General features: G+C 35.2%; 1 protein-coding gene across 2 annotated transcripts; it reads right to left on the bottom strand.

The window, feature by feature from the left end:
- Positions 1 to 2,679: 2,679 nt before the first annotated feature.
- On the bottom strand, positions 2,680 to 4,934 carry LOC140984800 (UDP-sulfoquinovose synthase, chloroplastic). 2 transcript variants are annotated; one of them, XM_073452426.1, is made up of 3 exons: positions 4,768 to 4,934; positions 3,358 to 4,406; positions 2,680 to 3,279 (listed from the first exon to the last, which is right to left on the bottom strand). In XM_073452426.1, the coding sequence occupies exons 2-3, from the start codon at positions 4,387 to 4,389 to the stop codon at positions 2,878 to 2,880; spliced, it is 1,434 nt and encodes a 477-aa protein (XP_073308527.1). In that variant the 5' UTR covers positions 4,390 to 4,406; positions 4,768 to 4,934; the 3' UTR covers positions 2,680 to 2,877. The 2 variants fall into 2 exon arrangements, with proteins under 2 accessions (XP_073308527.1, XP_073308526.1); XM_073452425.1 differs by having other exon boundaries at positions 4,763 to 4,918.
- Positions 4,935 to 22,060: the final 17,126 nt, after the last annotated feature.

Below are 22,060 nucleotides of genomic sequence, written 5' to 3'. Positions count from 1 at the left end.
TAAAAATATATTAGAAAATTTTTATTTTTTATATAAACCTTCGGCCGAACCCTTATAAATATATGTAAATACTTTTACTGCTTGCACTATTAAAATAAACCAACCAACTATTTGCTTAAAAATCCAAGAGTGCATTAAAAATCATTAAATCATAAACACCCAACCTAAAATTAGCATTTTTCAAATGCAATTTGAACGTCATAAATCCTCTCAAAAACCACTCCTAGCTATGCATAAATGTCATGAAAATCTTTAAAGTACTGTAAAATCAATAACTGTGCAGAAAACTAGCAAGGTCTTCGGGTCAGTGCACCATCAGTCCAGTCCGTTCAATCATCCAACCCTCTCAACAGAAATATCATCAACGACATCATCACATATAGTGAGTCCAATGACTCAGCAAGCCTTAACCATGGTAACAAGTGATATGTATACAACCACATGCAACAGTGAAAAATAATTTTAATAAAATAACATTAACATGAACAACCACAAGCTTAAACATTTTTTTCATCATATACTTTTCTTTTCATCATATACATATACATTTTATTTGGAGTGAAATCAGTTCATTAATTGTGACCATCTTTTCATCTTTCGGTCGATTGATCAATTTCAGCTGTTATCATGGTAACATGCAGTGAGGAAACAGTAACCACTTTTCCTTTACTGCCTTGGACTATGGAAATTCGGTGTTGGGTTCCCACGGGGCTTTGTCTCGCAAACGGGTTCCACCAGGGCTTTGTCCCTCACGAATCGTCATACCGTCACAATCAAGTCACTTCATTCGAAACATTTTTCAGCATTTCCATCACTTTATAATATAAAATGCATACATATCATTTTCTTTTAAATCAAGCATGCAACACTCTTTTAGTATTTATCATTTTCCATCATAAAATTCCATAACCTTACAAAATAAACATTTTAACATTCATTGCAGCATTTAGGACACTGCTAGGGCTTCTAACATTTTTCAGGTGTAAAAATAACCGTTTTGCCTCTGAAACCTTAACTTTCTCATTTTACCCCCACACCTTAAAACTTCGACCCGAATCCATCCAAACTTACCATAACACCTTAAAACACACTCATGAACATTTATTAGACGCAAACTTAAACCTGTTGACTAAATTTTGTAATTCGTTTTAAAACTTAAACCGAAATCCCGATTTTAACCCGAATCATCCCGAAACTTGACCAAACTTTAACCATAGTTTCCTAACACATAACCATCTCCTTTTCAACCCAATTTCAAGCCATTTAGAACCCTTGGAAACTCCTAGAAACCCATTGGAATTTTCTGCACAATTCGTCCAAACCCTAGCCCTAAAAAAATCCCAAGTTCCTTCGATCTTAGCCCCAAACCGACTAGACCAGACCCTAACCAGCCATCCTAGGACCAAGACTGAACCCCTAGGACCCTTTTTTTGACCAGCCTAGCGAGCCATGCACGAGGAAGTTCCTCGTGCATGGTTATTTTTCCTTGTGCGCGGCAGCGGCTAGGTCGTGCCCTAGCTGTGTGTCCGCCCTTTCTATCCTCTCCAGCCATGTGTGGACCACCATGGCTCGATGCTAGGACCCTCACGAGCCCAGCCCCTCTCCTGGACAGCATACCACATGGCCTCTCTCTATTTTCTTCCAAAATTGCGTGCCCTAGCCCTCAAGAGACCCAAAATCCGTCGGCCTTCTCCTTGCACCGAACCAGCCCTGAACCGTGCAACTAATGGTCCCTAAACCTCTTGTAAATCGAGCCACTAACATCCCTAATCTGACAGCCCCTTTCCCTTCATCAAGAACCATCCAAACATGCAAGAAAAATCAAGATTTTCCATGTATGATCCATAAAAACGAAAATAACAAAGAGGGTATCAGATATTTCATGCATACATGTTTATCCACACATAATGTGGTATGAATGATGGGAAAAAATGATTAAGACATGCCTTTGCATGATTCATGCATGAAAATTCAAGCCTTGACGCGAAGGAACTTTGCTGGAGAGACAGGGAAAGCCTTGCCGTGTTTTTACCCTTCAAAGTCGACGTGTAGAAGCCTAAACGTGTAGGTGTGTGCGCGTCTGTTGCTAGGGAGAGAAACCCTAGGTTTCTTATGTGTAGGCATGAGTTTGTATGTAGATTAGGGTTTCCAAACTCAAGTTTTCAATATAAATATTATGGTAGACAATTGGGCCAAAAAACCGTAGTATAGTAGGCCCGTTAGAATGTAAGAAAAATATTTCGTTTCGGAAAATTTTCAAAAATATAAACCGATCCTCCAAAAAGTCCTTGTTTAAAAATCGATTACCCTTATATATGCTATATTTTAAATAATTAAAAATAATCATTTAATAAAAAATATTTTTCCTTTACTGTCCCCGGTCTCGTTCCTTGGTCGCGACTCGAATAACCCTTGAAAACACCGTTTTATGTATTCTAATATAAATCCATATTTTAACATGTAGACATGGTTAGTTATATTGGAAATGAACTTCTAGAGGGAAAAAAGACAGACAAATAAAAGCTTTCTGAATCATGACTAAGAATTTGAAGCCATATATTGTTTTTATACTTGTTCCCTGCACATACACGGAAAAATATACAAAACCCCATTCTTTTCTAACCGCACTAGCTATATGTTTTTTAATAACTGAATACCTGAAGAGTATGGATTTTAATCTTCGAGCAAAAAGAGTCCACAAGTTCATAAAATTCTTACAAACCACTCTTTCATTCGTCTTGGTGTTAGATTCAAGTAAAAGGTGCAAATCGGTAGAAATGCAAAAGAGCGAAAAATGATTAAAACAGTACAATTTTAAGAAACAGAGCAAAAAAGAATTTCTCAAGACTACACAAAGCTTCAGCACTTTTAACTTGTTCACGCTGCAACAGTTTTTGTCTTTGACCCGATGTTTTTCCACGAAACGTTGGGCATAATCTGTTTTGAGTCAACACGATCTTTGTATTGAATTGCAAAGTTGAGCAACGAGTCAAGAAGAGAATCTGAAAGAAGGTGAGGTTTGAGCCCCAATTCCACGAGTTTGGTGTGCTTCGCATTATAGTAATGCTCTTCAGCCTCCACTCTAGGATTAGGGACAGATATAGTTTGCACCTCAAGGCCGAGTTTCTGACCAACCCTAGTAACTAGAGCTGCGAGTTCATTAACAGAAAACTGCTCCGTGAATTGGTTAAAGACTCGAAATTCTCCTCTCTGCGCAGGATTTGCGATGGCAAGTTCAACACATTGAACTGTATCTCTGATATCCAAATATCCCCTTGTCTGTTGTCACAAATAGAATGGATGCATAAGGCAACTTACCATGAAAATCAATTTGGGATCCTAATATGAAGTTGTTACCTGGCCTCCTTTGCCATATACAGTAAGTGGATGACCAACTGCCGCCTGAACGCAGAACCGGTTTAGGGCAGTTCCAAATACTCCATCATAATCAAGCCTGTTATAGAGTTCTTCATGCATCGCTGTTTCATCTGTTCTCACACCATAGACAACTCCCTGGTTTAGATCAGTGGCTTTGATTCCCCAAGCCTTGCAAGTAAAAGCGATGTTGTGTGAATCGTGGACCTTGCTCAAGTGGTAGAAAGAGCTAGCTTGCTTGGGATATGGCAGAGTATCGATCCTCCCATTGTGTGTAATAGTTATATATCCCTCCTCGATATCTATGTTCGGGGTGCCGTATTCTCCCATTGTCCCGAGTTTCACAAGATGGCAATCTTCTCTGAACTCTTTTATAGCAAACAAGACGTTAAGCGTTCCTAATACATTGTTTTGTTGAGTGAATATAGCTCTTGAGCGATCAATCATGGAGTAAGGGGCGGACCTCTGTTCTCCAAAGTGAACGACAGCATCCGGCTTAAACGATGTGAATGTCTCTGCCAAGAACTCAAAATCACATATATCACCAATGTAAAGTTGGATATCTTTTCCCGTGAGAGTTTTCCAGCGTCGAATACGGTTGTGAATTGATGAAATTGGCGTGAGAGAGTCGAGACCAAGCTGGTGATCAAAAAGGCGACGAACAAGGTTGTCAACAACTGCAACTTGGTAGTTTTTGTTTGACAGATGTAGGGAAGTAGCCCAACCACAATAGCCATCCCCACCAATTACCATGACTTTTTTGCGAGTAGAAGCTTCATCAGAGATCTGGGGAGGATCGAATTTGGTTTCTTGGCCCATAGAAACAGCCGTTGCGGAGATGGTACAAGATTTCTGCATTCGTTTTCCCCGGACGGCAAGCTTCTTAAAGGGGTGTGAATTGGGAAATCGTGTCATAATGGATATGGAAGATGGAAGTTGGTCGAGTGATTTGGAGTGTGAGATGCTGCCGCAAGAGAGATTTGGAGGACACGATAACATAAGTAGATGGGCCATCAGAATTAACTCAACAACTGTATCAATAACAGGAAGTGCATCACATATATTAGCATAGAAAAGAGTCTAATTAGTGTTCATCAAGCAGCAAATAAAATATAACTGAACAAACGGAAAAACACCTTATTTCTACCAAAACCCCTTCAAAGGCAGGACTGGGTTTTCTTCTCATGAAACGCAAAACCAACTTGGGGCAACGTAATTGTATATGAATTTTTCTACGTGGGTGATTCAAGAAATTCAATGACGTTTCCGAAGTTCATAAGAAACGAGTTATCTATAAAACTAACTGAACTCATACTCCAATCTATCAAGATTCATGTTTTAGGTTTTCGATAGCAAAAGATAAGAGAAGAAAGACATACAGAATTACCTTACCCTGATGTGATGTATGAACAATCCCTCAAAGTTTGCGAGTTGGGAGGAGCATCCAAGAACTTTTGGATTGGATATTCTTCTTCAAAGTAACATTTCAACTCCAAGCTCTGCTTAATTATAAATGAGACACATTATTACACTTTAGCCCCCCATTAACCCACGTTGGGCTGTCATTTGAGTTCGACTTTAGATACCATTAAATAATGGTGATCCATTTTTTCCCCATCTGAAATTATGCATAATTTCAATGAATTTGGTCCAATAGAAAGTAACCATTTTTTCTATTTTCTTTGCGATCCGACTCATTAAAAATATATGGAACAACTTTTGGAGAAGTGTTGACATAATATTTTTAGATTTTAATAACTATGGCAGTTGCAACAATTTTGGTTTGATATATAATAAAATGTATTTGGATACACAAATTACTGTTAAATAGATAAGTTAGTACATAAACTATTGTAAATGGTTTAATATGTGACGTTCTAAACTTGTTACGAAAATGAAGTCTTAAGTTTCATTACAAGAATGAGATGTGAAAATTTTTTTTTTCTTTCAATTATTCAAATAATTTAAGGTGTGGACATGCCATTGTATAATTCTCTCTTTTAATTTCAGCTCATCAATAAACATAAAGGTGTGTGCACGCCATTGCATGATTCATTTTCTTTCAAATTCATTTTCTTTCAAATTTTACTTGATCTTACACACCTTACAAATAAAAATACTAACATTTAATCATGTCATGCAAACATCACAGTCAACATAAGACGAGAATAAAACGACAAATACGACATTAACATTAGCCTTGAAAATAATGACTCAAATTTAAATGTTTACCAACTGGAGTAGAACAACTCGGAAACTGAAGGTTCTTCTGGAAAATTTCAAGGCTTGGATAAGTTCTCTCCCTCAACTGTGGCCTGCCATCTCGTGCAAGCCAGTATAGCCTCAATCTTCCTCACTTGCATAGAAGAAATATAATGAGTCTAAAGGATTAGTAAATGGTTCCAGAGATAACAATTAAAACATAATAAGAAAGACATGAATGAAACTTATTATTCAAACCTCATCATATGAAAAAACTTTACCCATCACCTCAACTTATTTATTATCGCAACACATAAATATTTAACTTTTTCCTCAAGTCATCAAACTTTTTATAAAATGTGTCTCATAACATTTTACATCAAGATCATAAATATTCTAGCTTAACTCTCCAGAATTGATATCCATATTTTCCTGTCAAGGTCATAAATCTTCTGACTTAACTCCCTAGAGTGGATCCTCATATTTTTTGGCTTAACTCTTTGTTAGGATCGGAAGCATGTCTAGAGGGGAGGTTGAATAAATACTTTTAGATTTATTTACAAATCTTTGAAATGTTCTTAACAGTTTTCAGGTTGTTAAGAGGCAGTCTTAAACAACTAGTTTTATTGGATCATGTGTATAAAATAAGTGCGGAAATGATGTGGTTAGGCTAGCAATAAACACTAAGGTTGGAAAATTAAGAAGAAATGATCAGAAGATATTAACGAGCATTGATCCTTGTACATCTGATATGAAATGAGTGCGCTTTGGTTGAGCAGTCAGAAAGTAGAACTCTTAAGAGTTCTCAAAAGCAAGTATGAAAACTCTTGTTTTCTTGAAAGCTTCAGCGATTTGAAATAGCTTCGGTCAATTTTGTTCTTTGAGAAGTATTGTTTATTCATATTGGAGTGCTTCAACGGTCAACATGTCTTTTACAACAATCATGTGCACCGTTTTCCGACAATATGGACATACTCCGTATTTATCATTAAACGCTCATTAATGCTCTCTTGACTTTAAGTTCATGTCTTTGATAAAGATGACACATCATGTCTGGATAGAGTGACTTCCTCTCATTTCAAAGGTTGGTAGGATATTGTGTAATATTTTATATTGAGCTTTTATCTTAAGGCTCGAAATGCACCATCCTTTTAGGAATCTTCAAAGCTTACCTTTCTGCAGTGCAGTTGGAAAGCAACTGTTTGAACTCATGCACTCAGTTAAATGGTTTAGACCGGTTTCTTTTAAGAAGATTTCTTTCAATTGAAGTTTAATAAAGTCCACCGATTTGATTTCTAGATCGAATGGCTTGAAATCTTGAAATGGCTTGAAGTAATCCAGCGGTTTGAAACAATAAAATGAACAGCTAGATCTTGAAACAGCTTGATACTGTTTATTTTGTCAATAATCAAAACTTAAGGTAATAGAAAATATTCTAATATTTCTTTTTTTTTTGTTGATGACAAAACTAAGATGCAAAGATATAAAATCAATCATAAAAATATATATGATCAGAAAAACGAATTGTTTTTCATTGAGATAATGAAATAACAATATTACAAGTGTGTAAATTTGAAAATTAAAAAATATCCCTATATTATACTACTTGAAACGCCACTACCACCACATCTTCTTTTTCTCTCTTCCTCTGACCACCTCTTATCTTCTTCAAATTTAGCCCCTTTGGTTCTTTGATTCTGCTCTTCAAGCTTTTTATAATCTTTTACTTTCCTTTTTTTTTTTGGCATCGTAAATTTTCATATAGTCCAAAATTTCTAGCAACTGGCTGTCAATAGTGGTTTGGATGTGATCTAGTCTAGCCTCTATTTCTTGTTGAGATCTGGTGATTTGTCCTGACAGGGTAAAACCAGAGATTCAAATTGACGCTTTAAAAAAGCTAGATCAGTGGTGAAAAGTCTGCAGCTCTTTTCTAAGGATCCAAGATCACGCAATATGTTTTTCCAAAAATTTTCAAATGCCACAAAATGAGAAAACTAGTTGATTTCGACATTTTTGATCATTTTGGAGAGGTCCTTGATCAGATAGTAGACTTGATCAACCAGAACTTTTGAAGAATTGTCGTTAAATTCAGATAAGATATTCAAATTAATATTAGAAGGAGATTCTTCTTCAAGAATTGGAGACTCCGAATAAAAAGACGAATGTTGGAGAGGTGGAACAGATGAATGATCAACTTGCAGATCATCGGTTGAGCCAGCAACTAGAATTTCGAGGTCTTCAGACCATGTAACAGTCACTTCATTTGAGTCAGGATGTCAGGAGAAGATAGCAATTTCTTTGCCAATCAGAAGTGTGGTTGAAGCACTAGTGTCTTCAAATGTCTGATCACTGGCTGAAGTTTTCGTGGGAGATTCCAAATATGGATCTCCTTTAGGGTGAAGTTCCTTTCTTTTGGTAGTAAATTATGTTATCATTGTAAAAGAAAGGTCCATTTTATTTTGATTGAACTCAAATTGTGACAGAAAACAGACAACTTCATCCACAAAGATTAGTTGATTCTCTGAGAGATCTGTATGAGTTTGACCATGAGAATTAGGAGAAGTACGTACATGTGATACTCCTTGTTTTTCCAAATATTCATCTTGAAAATGTTGTTGAATAAAGGTTTCAACATCAGTTTGAGCTTCTGAGCTGTCGTCCTGGTTCTGTTCAGTCATCTTATTCTCAGCTTGAGCAGCGGTTGGAACAATCTCTTTTGCAGCTTGACATTCTTTGACAACTTCTTGAACTTCTTTAGCATAGGCTAAGATTTATTCAGAACCTTTGGGGATTGTCTCAGAGGCTAACTGTTTATTGGTCCGACTTTCTCCTAAGTCAAAGCTAGAAGCAACATTTTCATTTTTAGCCATCGGAAGCTAAAGGTCTTGTCTTTTATCCTTCACCATCATGGATAGTAATAATGGATCCATATCGAGCGGGCTTATCACAGCCGCATCATCTGTGCTGTTGGACCATTGACAACAAAATTTTCCCTTATTTGTTGAATTAAGTATCTTAAGATACTTTCTTTGATTTTCAGTTTAATGAAATCTTGCCGCTGAAGAGCGTCGGATAGCACATTTGTTTCTGCCCACTTGAGCATCTTCAGCTCTAGAACGACAACTTCTTTCAAAGTCTGGGTCTGCCAAAATGTATCGAAAAGAACCATGGTGCGTCATTTCATCAATTTGTCAAAATTTACCATTCGGTCCATTGCAATTTCATTTACTCTTTCCTTAGTTAAGTTGATGGTGGCTTGAACATTTGATAATTTGCACTCTTTGACTAGAATGACCTTTCCTTTGGCCTTGGGGTCAATGAGAGTAGTCCAGATTGGCTGGTGACAATTTCAAGTTCAATCAGCCTAACACCCTTCAAACTAGAAATGAGAACGACTGGGATTGGTGCTGGTACCAATGGCTCCGAGACATGCCTGATCAGTTTGATCTTCTTTGTTTTGGGCTTTTCCATTTGTTTCTTCTTCCCATTGAGTACCTGTGTCAGTGGAACTTTTTCCCTGGCTTCTTTTGAGTCTGATTTTGAGGATAACACTAGCTTTCTCTTAGTCTATTTGGCCAGTGTCTTGGTCGGCTTGGAAACTTTCCTTTGTTCATATTGAAGCTTTTCTTTCTTGACCTCCATCAATTCAACTCTAATGGGTAGGTTCTTTAGACTATATGATTCCACTGTAGCACAATCAAAAAATTTTCCTTTATGGAGCTTCACAGCATCAACGACCTTTACTTTCATCTGCTCCAAGAGATAGCAGACCATAGCTGTGAAGATGTTGAACAAGATGTCAGACCAATTAATGGCCAACTTCGAAGCAATAGTGGCCATAACAAGATATTTTTCTGTGGTAATCTTGTCAAAAACGCCTGCTTTGGTACACAACGGTTTGGTCACAATATCTTCCAGCTACCGATAATCCCAGCTGCCGATAATCCACCTTCATATCTTTATTTTGAATGGTAGGAGCAGAGAGCGGAGAGCCGGATAGTGATAATTCCACCTTCCAATGAGCATAATTTCCCTCTGGAAGAATTGAGAAAGATGTGATGCCAACAGATTTTGGGTGACTGTGATGATGGTTCTTTGGATTGTGCATATGACTGAAGCATATTCCATTTTGGCTATCTCAAACAGCTTCTTCAACATAGTCTCTGAATATTGGAAGCTACAGCCCAAAAAACTTTTTAGCCTCGAGAATTGTGAACATGTTCAGCATAGATTTGTCCTTCATGGTTAGGACGGAAGAAAATTTAACAATAAGAGTGTTGTGGGAAAGGTAGTCATTCTTTATGTTTGAAGGAACAACTTGAAGTATCTGCAGAAATGGTTAGGATGGTTAGGATACAAAAAGCACAAAGAGAATGCAGAAATCTAAGGAATGCGAAAATTTTACTGAGAATAGTAAATTTTGAAATGTTAAACAGATAATATATATTATTTGACATGCTTAAATTCGGATCGTTAAATAAAATTGCTATAGTTTAGAGAGAATTAGTCCAAGTATATGGTAATGTTAGATTTCCTCATTTTCTAATCGTAGCAGTAAAAAATGTGTACTTTCTACAACTTTGTATTCCCGACACGACTTTTGTTCCCCCTATATCATTAATTTAAATTAACTAAGCCAATTATATTTCTGAAATATGAGAACTTAGCATCTGACAACGGTTTGTTACCTATCAGTGGCTTGATTTTCGACGAAGATGTATTCTAGCCGGATATTCTTCTTCAATACATGATCTCAAATGAAATGATTTCTTATGTCAATGTGCTTATCACGAAAGTGAAGAATATGATTCAAGGTAATTGCTATGAAACTTGTATTATCACAAAAGTTTGGAGTCTCAATGGCTTGAGTACAATAATCATTAAGCTGTCACTGAATCCAAAGTAGTTTTGCACAGCAACTTCCAACGGCTAGATATTCTGACTCAGCCATTGATGTGGCGATTGAGGTTTGCTTTTTGCAGTTACCAATGGCCATCTCTAGTGGATGATTTTTATTTCACTGGAGGCTAGGTCCAAATGAGTCATGTTCTGTATTTTGAGTTGTTACATCTTCATGGTCCTCAATATCATCTACCACTCGAAGAGTTTCTGGCTGGTGATTGTTCAGCGGCTCACTTTCTTGGAAATCTTGATATTGAGCAATTTTTTCATGGATGGCTGTATTTTATTCAGGATTGATTTTACATGTTATTCTCCAATCTATCTCATAATCACTGCCAGAGTCAGGATTAGTGACTTCTAATATGTTGCTTAAAGCATGAATATTGTTATTATTATTATCACGTCAGATAGATGATTCATCAAATACTATATGAAGAGATTCTTCAACAATCAGAGTTCGACATTTATATACTATATAAGATTTACTAAACGCTGAATAGCCTAAAAACACAACATTGTCATATTTAGCATCAAAGGCGGTTAAATGCGTTTTTCCATTATTATGAATAAAGTACTTACAACCACATATGTGAAAATATGATATTTCTAGCTTTTTGTCTTTCCATATATCATATTGAGCAGTTCCATGATTCCTGTTGATCGTAGATCTGTTTTGTAGATAACATGCAGTATTGATAGCTTCTGCCTATAATATTTGAGATATTCTTGATTCTGCTAGCATGGTCTGAGCTGCCTCATTTATTGTTCTATTTCTTCTTTCATCAACATTTTTTGTTCAGGTGATCTAGCAGCTAAAAGCTCGTGATTGATGTCATTATATTCTAGATAGGTTCATAGAAGTCTGTTTGTAAACTCAGTGTCTCGGTAACTCTTGTGTATTTAACTGTTTAACATTTGTTTTCAAACTGATTTGATTAGTTCGAGCAGCTATCAGTTCAGTTCTCACCATAACTGAACTGATATTATGCAAGAACTGATTCTCTTTTTTTTAGTTAATCAGTTTACACAAGTTAAATTTCTTTCAAATTAGTCTATTTTTCTTAATGAAGGATTACTTCGAGTATTTTCCGTTTGTTTTTACACCAAACTCGATTTAATTCATCAATGTTTACATTCTTAGAGCACGAGTTATTGAAGATCATTGAGAATATTGTGTTTGAAGCACCTTCGTAGGTGCCTGAACCTATCCTTCAATTGGTATCAGAGCTAGCTGTTCTAAGAATGCCATTTGAAAGCTGATATTTTAAAATATGCTTTAAAATGTTATTTAAAATGGATTTCAAAATCCTCTTAAAATTTTTTTATGAGTTTACCGTTGAAAGAGAGAAGATTGTTAGCTCTGCAACTAACATTGTAGCCACTTCTCTCGACTCCGTAATTTTGTTGTTTTAGCAACTTGCAGGGTTTTGAGTTCAACTGATAGCAGAACAGCTAAACTGATCGGTGGACAATATTTCAGTTACTATCCTACAAGTTCAGCTGATCAACAGTCGAAACTCAGCTATGCTGAAATGTTGGATGATTAAAGTGGATCTTAATCATCAGCAGTATACCGCCGCTTCATTATCATATCAGATCAGAGTAGATGATCAATGCGGTTTAGCATCAGTTGAGTCCAGTTTGAGTCATCTCGACCAGTTAGACAACACAAAGATCAAGTCCAAGGAAATTAGCTGCTCTTCTGGCAAAAATAGACTCAAGATCACTGCAGCATTTCAAAGCGTTCAAGGCAACCAGTTATTGGTATATTCAGTTCTTTCATGTATAAACTGACTGATATTTGATGTTGTTTAAAATTTGATATTGTAGTAGCATTTCCCTTACACATGTTGGTGTGCTTAATGTATAATACAAGGGACGCTTATTTGATTAAATAAACATCATGTTCATCTAGTTGATTTGAATGTAACTGAACTGATATTTTCAGTTAATGTGTTGTCCAAACTACTTGAATGTTAAAAAATGCTAAAAATTTATTAAAACGCGTAAATGATTATACTTTTTTAAGGTGGAGTTTTTAATTCATTTTTTGAGTGGGAGTTTTCTTTAAAATTATCCCTCGAACTGAAAAATATTTTAAACCCGTTTTTAAATTCAATTCGTGAAAGGGATCTTTCTTATCCCTCGAATTGAAAAATTCCTTTTAGTTGTTTTTTATTCTCACAAAGGGGGAGAATCAGTTAATTATAAAACTTTTAAAATTTTTGCTCAAATTTTGTGATCATCAAAAAGGAGAGATTGTTGGAACATTTCACGTTCGCAATATTGATTTTGATGTTAACAAAACTTATTATTTTGTTACTGATAAATTTACCTAAGTGCGCAGAAACTTGAACTGATCATGATTCGAATCGATAAGTTATCGAGCCAAAACTGAAGTTATAGAAACGCAAACTGAACGCGATAACCGATCGCCCAAACTGAATCAGTTCAGCTGAATGACCAGCTGATAGGCAGTTCAGCAGAAGACCTTCAGAAGTTCGCCCAGCTAATGAAAAGTCCAACTGATGAAGAGCCCAGCTGACCAGTTCAACTGAAACAACGAAATCAGTTCAGCTGACGAGCCAACTGATTTCACCTCATCGGAAAAAGACCAGTTCAACTGACCAGTTTAGAACATCAGTTAGGAGCAAAACTAGTTTGCAGTTGCTGAAAAGCTTACATAAACGAAATCCAGCTGTGCACGAAGGTACAAAAGCAATTGTCCAATCAAAGGGCAATAATGAATGTTGCATCAGAGCTTAAAGACAAAGCGTTCTAGAATAACTGTCAGAAAAGACAAAACACAATTCAAGGAACGGATACAATAATTGAGTCTCACTGAACGATCAAGCTTCGCGCCTATAAATATAAGATGAAGATAACTGAAGACTCTTGAACCATAAGAGTGTGAAGAAGAATGGCACATTTAAAATCTTATCAGCTTACAAGAAGAAATCAGCCCAGTTGTGAGGACACATTTAAAATCTAGTAGATCCTTCCCAAGGAGAAGAAGGGGTGACGTAGGAGCAGTTGAAGTCTCCGAACATTCATAAACATATCTTGTGTATTTAACTGTTTAAAGAAGGATTACTTCGAGTATTTTCTGCTTGGTTTTACACCAAACTCGATTTAATTCATCGGTGTTTACATTCTTAGAACACGAGCTATTGAAGTTCATTGAGAATATTTTGTTTGAAGTACCTTCGTAGGTACCCGAACCGATCCTTCATATGTTCTCTTAAAAGCACATTCTTTCCCTTGCATTGATAGTTGACTGACTTGAATGATGAAGTGGTCAATGCCAGAAACCCTTACGGCGTGCCACTAAAGTTTCTTGTTTACATGTGTACAGACCATCCAACTCATGTTCATTATACTAGGCCATTAGCTCTCACAGGGAAAGATTACATCTCTGCCAGGAAAAATGCCCACCTAGCTCACCAATTTTCCCGAGAAACATCAAAACTCAATTAATAAATCATATATACAACTAAGTATATTTTAATATACTTATAAAATATAATATATTACAATAAATATATGTTGTTATGACTCAGAGGAACTGTTGTTGGAAGATCGAAACAACGTTAATTATCATTTTAATTTTTCGAAACATAGTATTGATTTGTTAACAATTCGGAAAATTGTTTAACATGAAAGATATAAAATCATGAAAAAAAGCTATTATAAAAAAGTCACACGTGACCGCCGAAGCACTGGCACGTCGACTCGTGAATCTCGCTCATTGTCTTGATTTGTGCGCTTTTAACGTTCCAAAGTTTCTGCAATTTATTTAAATATTTTTGCTAAACTTCATGGTTTATCCACATGTTTTTTTAATTTAAATATAAAAAATTATTTTATTAAAATTTTATTAATATATTAAAATATATTTAATTTTTGTACATGATTTATGTTGGATTCAGTGTTCATGAGTGAGATTTATACTATGATTAGTGACCTTTTGGGAAGTTCTCATGCGTCAAGATGATAATGTTGCGTCGTTTGATATAGTTGACTAAGGAGAGTTGTAAAAGATGAACAACAAATCGTGATAAGTAATATTGACTCTGGTAGAGACAGACTGACTGTAGAAGAAAAATAAGATTGATCTCGAAATAATATGACACAACATCAACACAGAGGGCCTTTTCGGACACATCAGCTTAACAACTCAACTCATTGGAACCCAATTAGGTGTAACCCTTCATGTCCACCTAAGAGTAAGCAAAATTTCGGTTAAACCGAATTAACAGACCGAACCGAGCAAATCGGAAATTCGGTTTTTCAATTAAAAAAAATCGTTTATATTGGTTTATTCGGTTCGGTTACGGTTTTCAAAATTTTGAAATTGGTTAACCGAATTAACCGATATAATAAATACTATTATTTAATAAATTTTTATTTTTATTTTATTTTTTATCAATTTCTATATATATTTTAATTTTTAATTTTAAAATCAACCATAATTCTAATTCTAATTCTAATCAACTCTTAATTTTAAAATCAACCATATCAATTTATATATATTTTTTAATTTTTAATTTTTATATTTTTAAATAATTAAAGTTTAATCATAATTTTTTTAAAAAAAAACAAACTAATCGGTTAATTCGGTCGGTAACCGAATTAACCGATTTTAATTCTGAAACGTCTGCCTTTCTTTTTCTTAAAATGTGCTAGAATTTTTTTTAAACCTCCCTAGTATCGGCCGAACCACAAAAATTACATAAAATATTTTGGACATCATTTTAAAATAAACACAACCAACCATATATTTGAGAAATACAGTCCATACTATAATCTCTCAAAAATCACTCAAAAGCATAAATAAAAAGTCGTACAAATCTTTAACATAAATCATAATCGTAAATGCGGAAAGCTAGAAGCGCTGGTCCTCGGGTCGTGTGCACCTTCAGTCCAGTCAGGTCAACCATCAAGACCTCCCATAACATTTTTATCATAAACAACTGCATCAATCACACCTAATGAGTCTGAAGACTCAACACGTAATATTTTTGATAACAAGTAATACGTATAAAACCACACGCAACAGTGAAAAATACTTGTACTTAAAATATCTTTTTCATGAAGATGCATAAACTTCAAACACGAACATTTTCGTAAACCTTTTTATGATGCATAAAAACATTTTCATAATTATGTATCAACTTTAAAAATAAACATTTTCATGACATGCATAACATAAACTTTAACATTTTCCTTTTCCTCAAAACATGACATAAAACCTTTTATCATGATCATAAACATTTTCCTTTTCCTTTGTTGAATTCAGATCGTTAATTGTGACTTTCCTCACATGACATGATCGATGGATCCATCTACATATAACCACAGTACTGGCGGCGGGGGACATTAGCGACACTCTCACCGGTCAACTAGGCCCTGGCCTATCATGATCGAATAGAAATACGATCGTCGGGGCTCCCTCTGGGGCCTTCTCCCATAAATGGGCTCCCTCTGGGGCCTTCTCCCCTCACGATATTCCCATTCTTACCTCAAACCTCATATCCTCATAACCTCATATTCGCAATAATGGAAACACGATCGTCGGGCTCCCACTGGGACCATCACCCTCACGACATCGCCATCATTAACGAATTAGTCACAATCACTTCACTTCCTTCAACATTTTACATTTTCATCACTTATAAAAATCATCCATAACATATCATTTTTATTTTTGAAACCAAGCATGCAACATGTCTTTTAAATGTCAACCTTAAATCATAAAAATCCTATAGACATTTAAAAATCATAATTTAATCATGAACATTTCATAAACATTTAAAAATAATCATTTTAACCTCAAAACATTTAAAATAACATTTTGACATATTAAATCATAAAAATATAAAATTCCCTAAACATTTAAAATATCATTTTAACTTAAAAAATCCCATAAACGTTTAAAATATCATTTGAACATTTAAAATTCTATAAGCATCCATAACTATAGAAAATAATCATATTAGCACATAAAACAGCATTCAGGGCACTGCCATGATGTTTACTACTTTTTAGGTGTGAAAAGACCGTTTTACCCCTGGACGTATAATTTTACGTTTTTGACTTTTTCTTAATTTTATTGACTCTAACATGTTCCAAATAGTTATTTAAGCCTACATGAATTTTCTCATATTTTTATTTAGCCTAAATCGAGGACTTTTAAATTAATCTTTAAATGTGACATATTAATGCGTTTTAATCCCGAATTAAACCAAACTTAATATAAAATTTCCAAATTAAAATCTTAGATTTATAATAATTATTTAAGCTTAACCCTAATTTTTCATAATTTTATAAAGCCTAAAACTATGCGTTTTAATTAACTCGTTAATTAGCGTTTCGTGCAGTGATTAAATCCCGAATAAATCCAAAAACTCGTTATTTTGATCCCCAATTTTAAACATAACATTTTTAAGATTTATTCTACCCTTCCAAGTCATGAGCCACCCCCGTGGACCCATGGATTCAATTTTAGTTCCTAACTTTTTGTTTTTGACCCTTTATCGAACACACCGAGCCATCTCCTAATTTATTCGAGCCACGCCCAAGCCACCTTGAGCCAAAACCTATCCAACCCATCTAGGGACCCTACTGACCAAGCTTAGCCCAAAAACATGACCCTAACTTGCTCAAAAAGCCTGCTGAACTACAGACCAGATTGCATGTACATGTGCGTGAGTGCTTTGTAGCTTATCTAGGACTTCTAGTTGCATTAGGACTCTACCAGCCCTTAACCACCGACCACCCATGACCATAACCTCCCTTGGACCATGTCCAGACCATGCCCAAACCATCCCAAAGTCTGGAGCCCAGCAGCAAAGCTTCTGAATCCAAGGAACAACCTGCGCGTCTTCCATGCCCACTCACGGCTCCATTTTTTTTCTCACGCCTGCAGCGACTCAGCCGCACAGCCCTTGGCCCAGCTCTTAAGCACCCTCCTAGGACCCTAAAGACCTAGTCTAGCCCAGCCCCAAGCCCTTGGCCAAGCCTCTTCCTCCCCTGCGTTGAAGCTGAACCTGCGCGCCCCTCTCAGCTTATTCTCGGGTGGAGTCCTTGTTGGCAAGGACTCCTCCCAGCCCCTGGTTTTCGAGTCCTAGCATGGCTAGGACTCTTCCTCTGCCTCTTACCATGACCCAGCCATGTCCCTAGCCAAGACATGCAAAGCCTAACCCCTTATACCAGAACCTTGGCCCCAAAAAGCATGCCACGGTTCCAGCTTCGTGTTTTTGTTTAGGTGCAGCGTTTTTGTTGCTTTCAATGACTCTAACACTTGTGTAAATCATCTTTAATTATATCCTAGCCGTGACAGCCCTTTTAGCAACCATATAAACATGTTTTTGGTACAAAAATCAAGCCTTAAAAATCCCTTTTGATGCATGAACGGAAATAAAACAAAGTGTCCCTTCTTTTTCATGCAATTTCAAATATAAATCCATAATATGGTGTGATGATGAGTAAAATGAGAATATGGCGTGCCTTTGCGTTTTAAACGCACGATTATTCATCGACGATTTGCGAAGAACAGGGCAAGAACCTTGGCTTAGGAACTCCTTTGATTTATGCAACTTTTTTTCAAAATATTTTAGTGTGTGCCGTGTGAATTTGGTGGAAGATATTGGAGAGAATTTTGGAATTGTAGGGAAGTGGGGCGTGGGGTTTAGTAAGGGTTATGGGGTGGGTTTTGAATATTAAATATCTAATTAAACACTAATCAAGCTTAGGCCCACTAAGAAGGTTAACTAGGCCCATTAGTGCTCAATTAAAATATTAAAAATTATTTTGTTGAATAAAATTTGTGAATTTATTAGCCGGGTTGCCAAAACGTTCGTATTTTTGTTGAAAATCTAACACCGATAAAAATTACGTCCCGGCGTGTAAAACAACCTCAAAACCCCATATTTTCAAAAATAAGAAAAATCATCACCCATGTTTTAAATAATTAAAAACAATTATTTATTAAAAATATTTTCTATTTTTTTCAGCCCTCGGTCTCCGTTCCTCGATCGCAACTCGAATAACCTTTAAAAATATATTTTAATGCAACAATGCATAAAGATATATTTTAAACATGTAAAAATGCACAGCGTAATTAATTTATGCAATTAAAATAATTTAATTAGAATACAAAGAATTTAATAATTTGTATGCATGTGTTTCGCGTGGCCCCTTTAAATTTTCGGGGCGTTACAATCTTCCCCCCCTTAAATTGAATTTCGTCCTCGAAATTCGCTTATCCTTAATAACCCAAAGTTTATATTTAGCTCTAGTATCCCAAAAATCCACGCTTCCACTGCGTTACTCTGATAAAGCTTAAGTTCTAGAATGTCCTTACGTCTCCTTGATCCCAATTAAATTTTCCTTCTAAATCCTTATTTTCAAATCGCAACTTAAAAGACCCATAATGACTTAGTACTGTTACTATTATAACCTCGAATTCCAACTTTTCTTAAAATTCCCAATAAAAATATGGATGGCCACGCTTATCTTATATTACTTTTCTTATTTTATACCCAAAATATTCATCAATCTATCAATTTAAATCTTAGAATCACAAACACACTTTCAAATTCTTAGATTTTTCAAGCTTAATATCGATTCATCCTTAAAAACCTTTGCTTAAAATTCCTTATCACATTATAACCAAGATATCTCAAAGTTCTAAATATTCTTACAAGTCTAAATCATCAAAAATTCTTATCATTTAATCCATTCAATTCTCACTTATTACTAAACTAGTCCCCAAATTCCTTAAAAATTGCAAAATTAATTCTTAATTTCCTCAAAAATTATTTTAATTGATCCTTAATTTCGAAAATCCTACTATCAACCCATAAGTTCTTGTCATTCTAATTTCTTTCTACATGTTTCCCATAACATAATTTCGATAATTTTAAATTTATTTACCCAAAAATCAATTCATATAACCAATCTTACCTTTCGTCAAACTTAAAATCCCAATTTATACATTTTCTATACTCCCAAAGTCGTTGCAATCCTCGAATAATTATTACTTATGAGTAATTCCCAAAAATTAATTCGACTAGTAACCACGATTCATAAATATTTTCTTAGAAAATCTACGTGTCCCAAAACATTCATGATTAACTTATAGCCCAAAAAGTAAAACGTCAATACTAAAACCCAAAAAAATCAACATAGTCCAATTCCACCACAAAACCAACATGCGTTTGAAATCAAATAATTTCTTATTTCACATCGTATCACGTATAAAAATTCCAAATCATATAAAACATATATCCTCATAATGCTATTAAACATGAGACATAAACATATAATTCATATAATTATGCAGGTAACATCATAAAATCATATAAAGCATGTAAACTTACAAGTTTGAGGTTTGACGACTGATCTTCCCAATGCTGATGGTGGCACAACCCTTTACACGACCTTTGCTCTGATACCAACTGAAACGTCTGCCTTTTTTTTTCTTAAAATGTGCTAGAATTTTTTTTTTAAACCTCCCCAGCATCGGCCGAACCACAAAAATTACATAAAATATTTTGGACATCATTTTAAAATAAACACAACCAACTATATATTTGATAAATACAGCCCATACTATAATCTCACAAAAATCACTCAAAAGCATAAATAAAAAGTCGTACAAATCTTTAACATAAATCATAATCGTAAATGCGGAAAGCTAGAAGCGCTGGTCCTCGGGTCGTGTGCACCTTCAGTCCAGTCAGGTCAACCATCAAGACCTCCCATAACATTTTTATCATAAACACCTGCATCAATCACACCTAGCGAGTCTAAAGACTCAACACGTCATATTCTTGATAACAAGTAATACGTATAAAACCACACGCAACAGTGAAAAATACTTGTACTTAAAATATCTTTTTCATGAAGATGCATAAACTTCAAACACGAACATTTTCGTAAACTTTTTTATGATGCATAAAAACATTTTCATAATTATGTATCAACTTTAAAAATAGACATTTTCATGACATGCATAACATAAACCTTAACCTTTTCCTTTTCCTCAAAACATGACATAAAACCTTTTATCATGATCATAAACATTTTCCTTTTCCTTTGTTGAATTCAGATCGTTAATTGTGACTTTCCTCACATGACATGATCGATGGATCCATCTACATTTAACCACAGTACTGGGCGGCGGGGGCCATTAGCGACACTCTCACCGGTCAACTGGGCCCTGGCCTATCATGATCGAATAGAAATACGATCGTCGGGGCTCCCTCTGGGGCCTTCTCCCATAAATGGGCTCCCTCTGGGGCCTTCTCCCCTCACGATATTCCCATTCTTACCTCAAACCTCATATCCTCATAACCTCATATTCGCAATAATGGAAACACGATCGTCGGGCTCCCACTGGGACCATCACCCTCACGACATCGCCATCATTAACGAATTAGTCACAATCACTTCACTTCCTTCAACATTTTACATTTTCATCACTTATAAAAATCATCCATAACATATCATTTTTATTTTTGAAACCAAGAATACAACATGTCTTTTAAATGTGAACCTTAAATCATAAAAATCCTATAGACATTTAAAAATCATAATTTAATCATGAACATTTCATAAACATTTAAAAATAATCATTTTAACCTCAAAACATTTAAAATAACATTTTGACATATTAAATCATAAACATATAAAATTCCCTAAACATTTAAAATATCATTTTAACTTAAAAAATCCCATAAACGTTTAAAATATCATTTTCACATTTAAAATTCCATAATCATCCATAACTATAGAAAATAATCATATTAGCACATAAAACAGCATTCAGGGCACTGCCATGATGTTTACTACTTTTTAGGTGTGAAAAGACCGTTTTACCCCTGGACGTATAATTTTACGTTTTTGACTTTTTCTTAATTTTATTGACTCTAACATGTCCCAAATAATTATTTAAGCCTACATGAATTTTCTCATATTTTTATTTAGCTTAAATCGAGGACTTTTAAATTAATCTTTAAATGTGACGTATTAATGCGTTTTAATCCCGAATTAAACCAAACTTAATATAAAATTCCCAAATTAAAAAATTTAACTTATAATAATTATTTAAGCTTAACCCTAATTTTTCATTATTTTATAAAGCCTAAAACTATGCATTTTAATTAACTCGTTAATTAGTGTTTAGTGCGGCGATTAAATCCCGAATAAATCCAAAATTTTAAACATAACATTTTTAAGATTTATTCTACCCTTCCAAGTCATGAGCCACCCCCGTGGACCCATGGATTCAATTTTAGTTCCTAAATTTTTGTTTTTGACCCTTTATCGAACACACCGAGCCATCTCCTAATTTACTCGAGCCACGCCTGAGCCACCTTGAGCCAAAACCTAACCAACCCATCTAGGGACCCTATTGACCAAGCCCAGCCCAAAAACATGACCCTAACCCACTCAAAAAGCCTGCTGAACTACAGACCAGATTGCATGTACATGTGCGTGAGTGCTTTGTAGCTTATCTAGGACTCCTAGTTGCATTAGGACTCTACCAGCCCTTAACCACCGACCACCCATGACC

This window comes from Primulina huaijiensis, chromosome 9, assembly GCF_012295235.1.
Source record: "Primulina huaijiensis isolate GDHJ02 chromosome 9, ASM1229523v2, whole genome shotgun sequence".
Taxonomy (NCBI): domain Eukaryota; kingdom Viridiplantae; phylum Streptophyta; class Magnoliopsida; order Lamiales; family Gesneriaceae; genus Primulina; species Primulina huaijiensis.
Note: the sequence above shows the minus strand (reverse complement) of the source record. Positions and strands in the feature narration are given on the sequence as shown.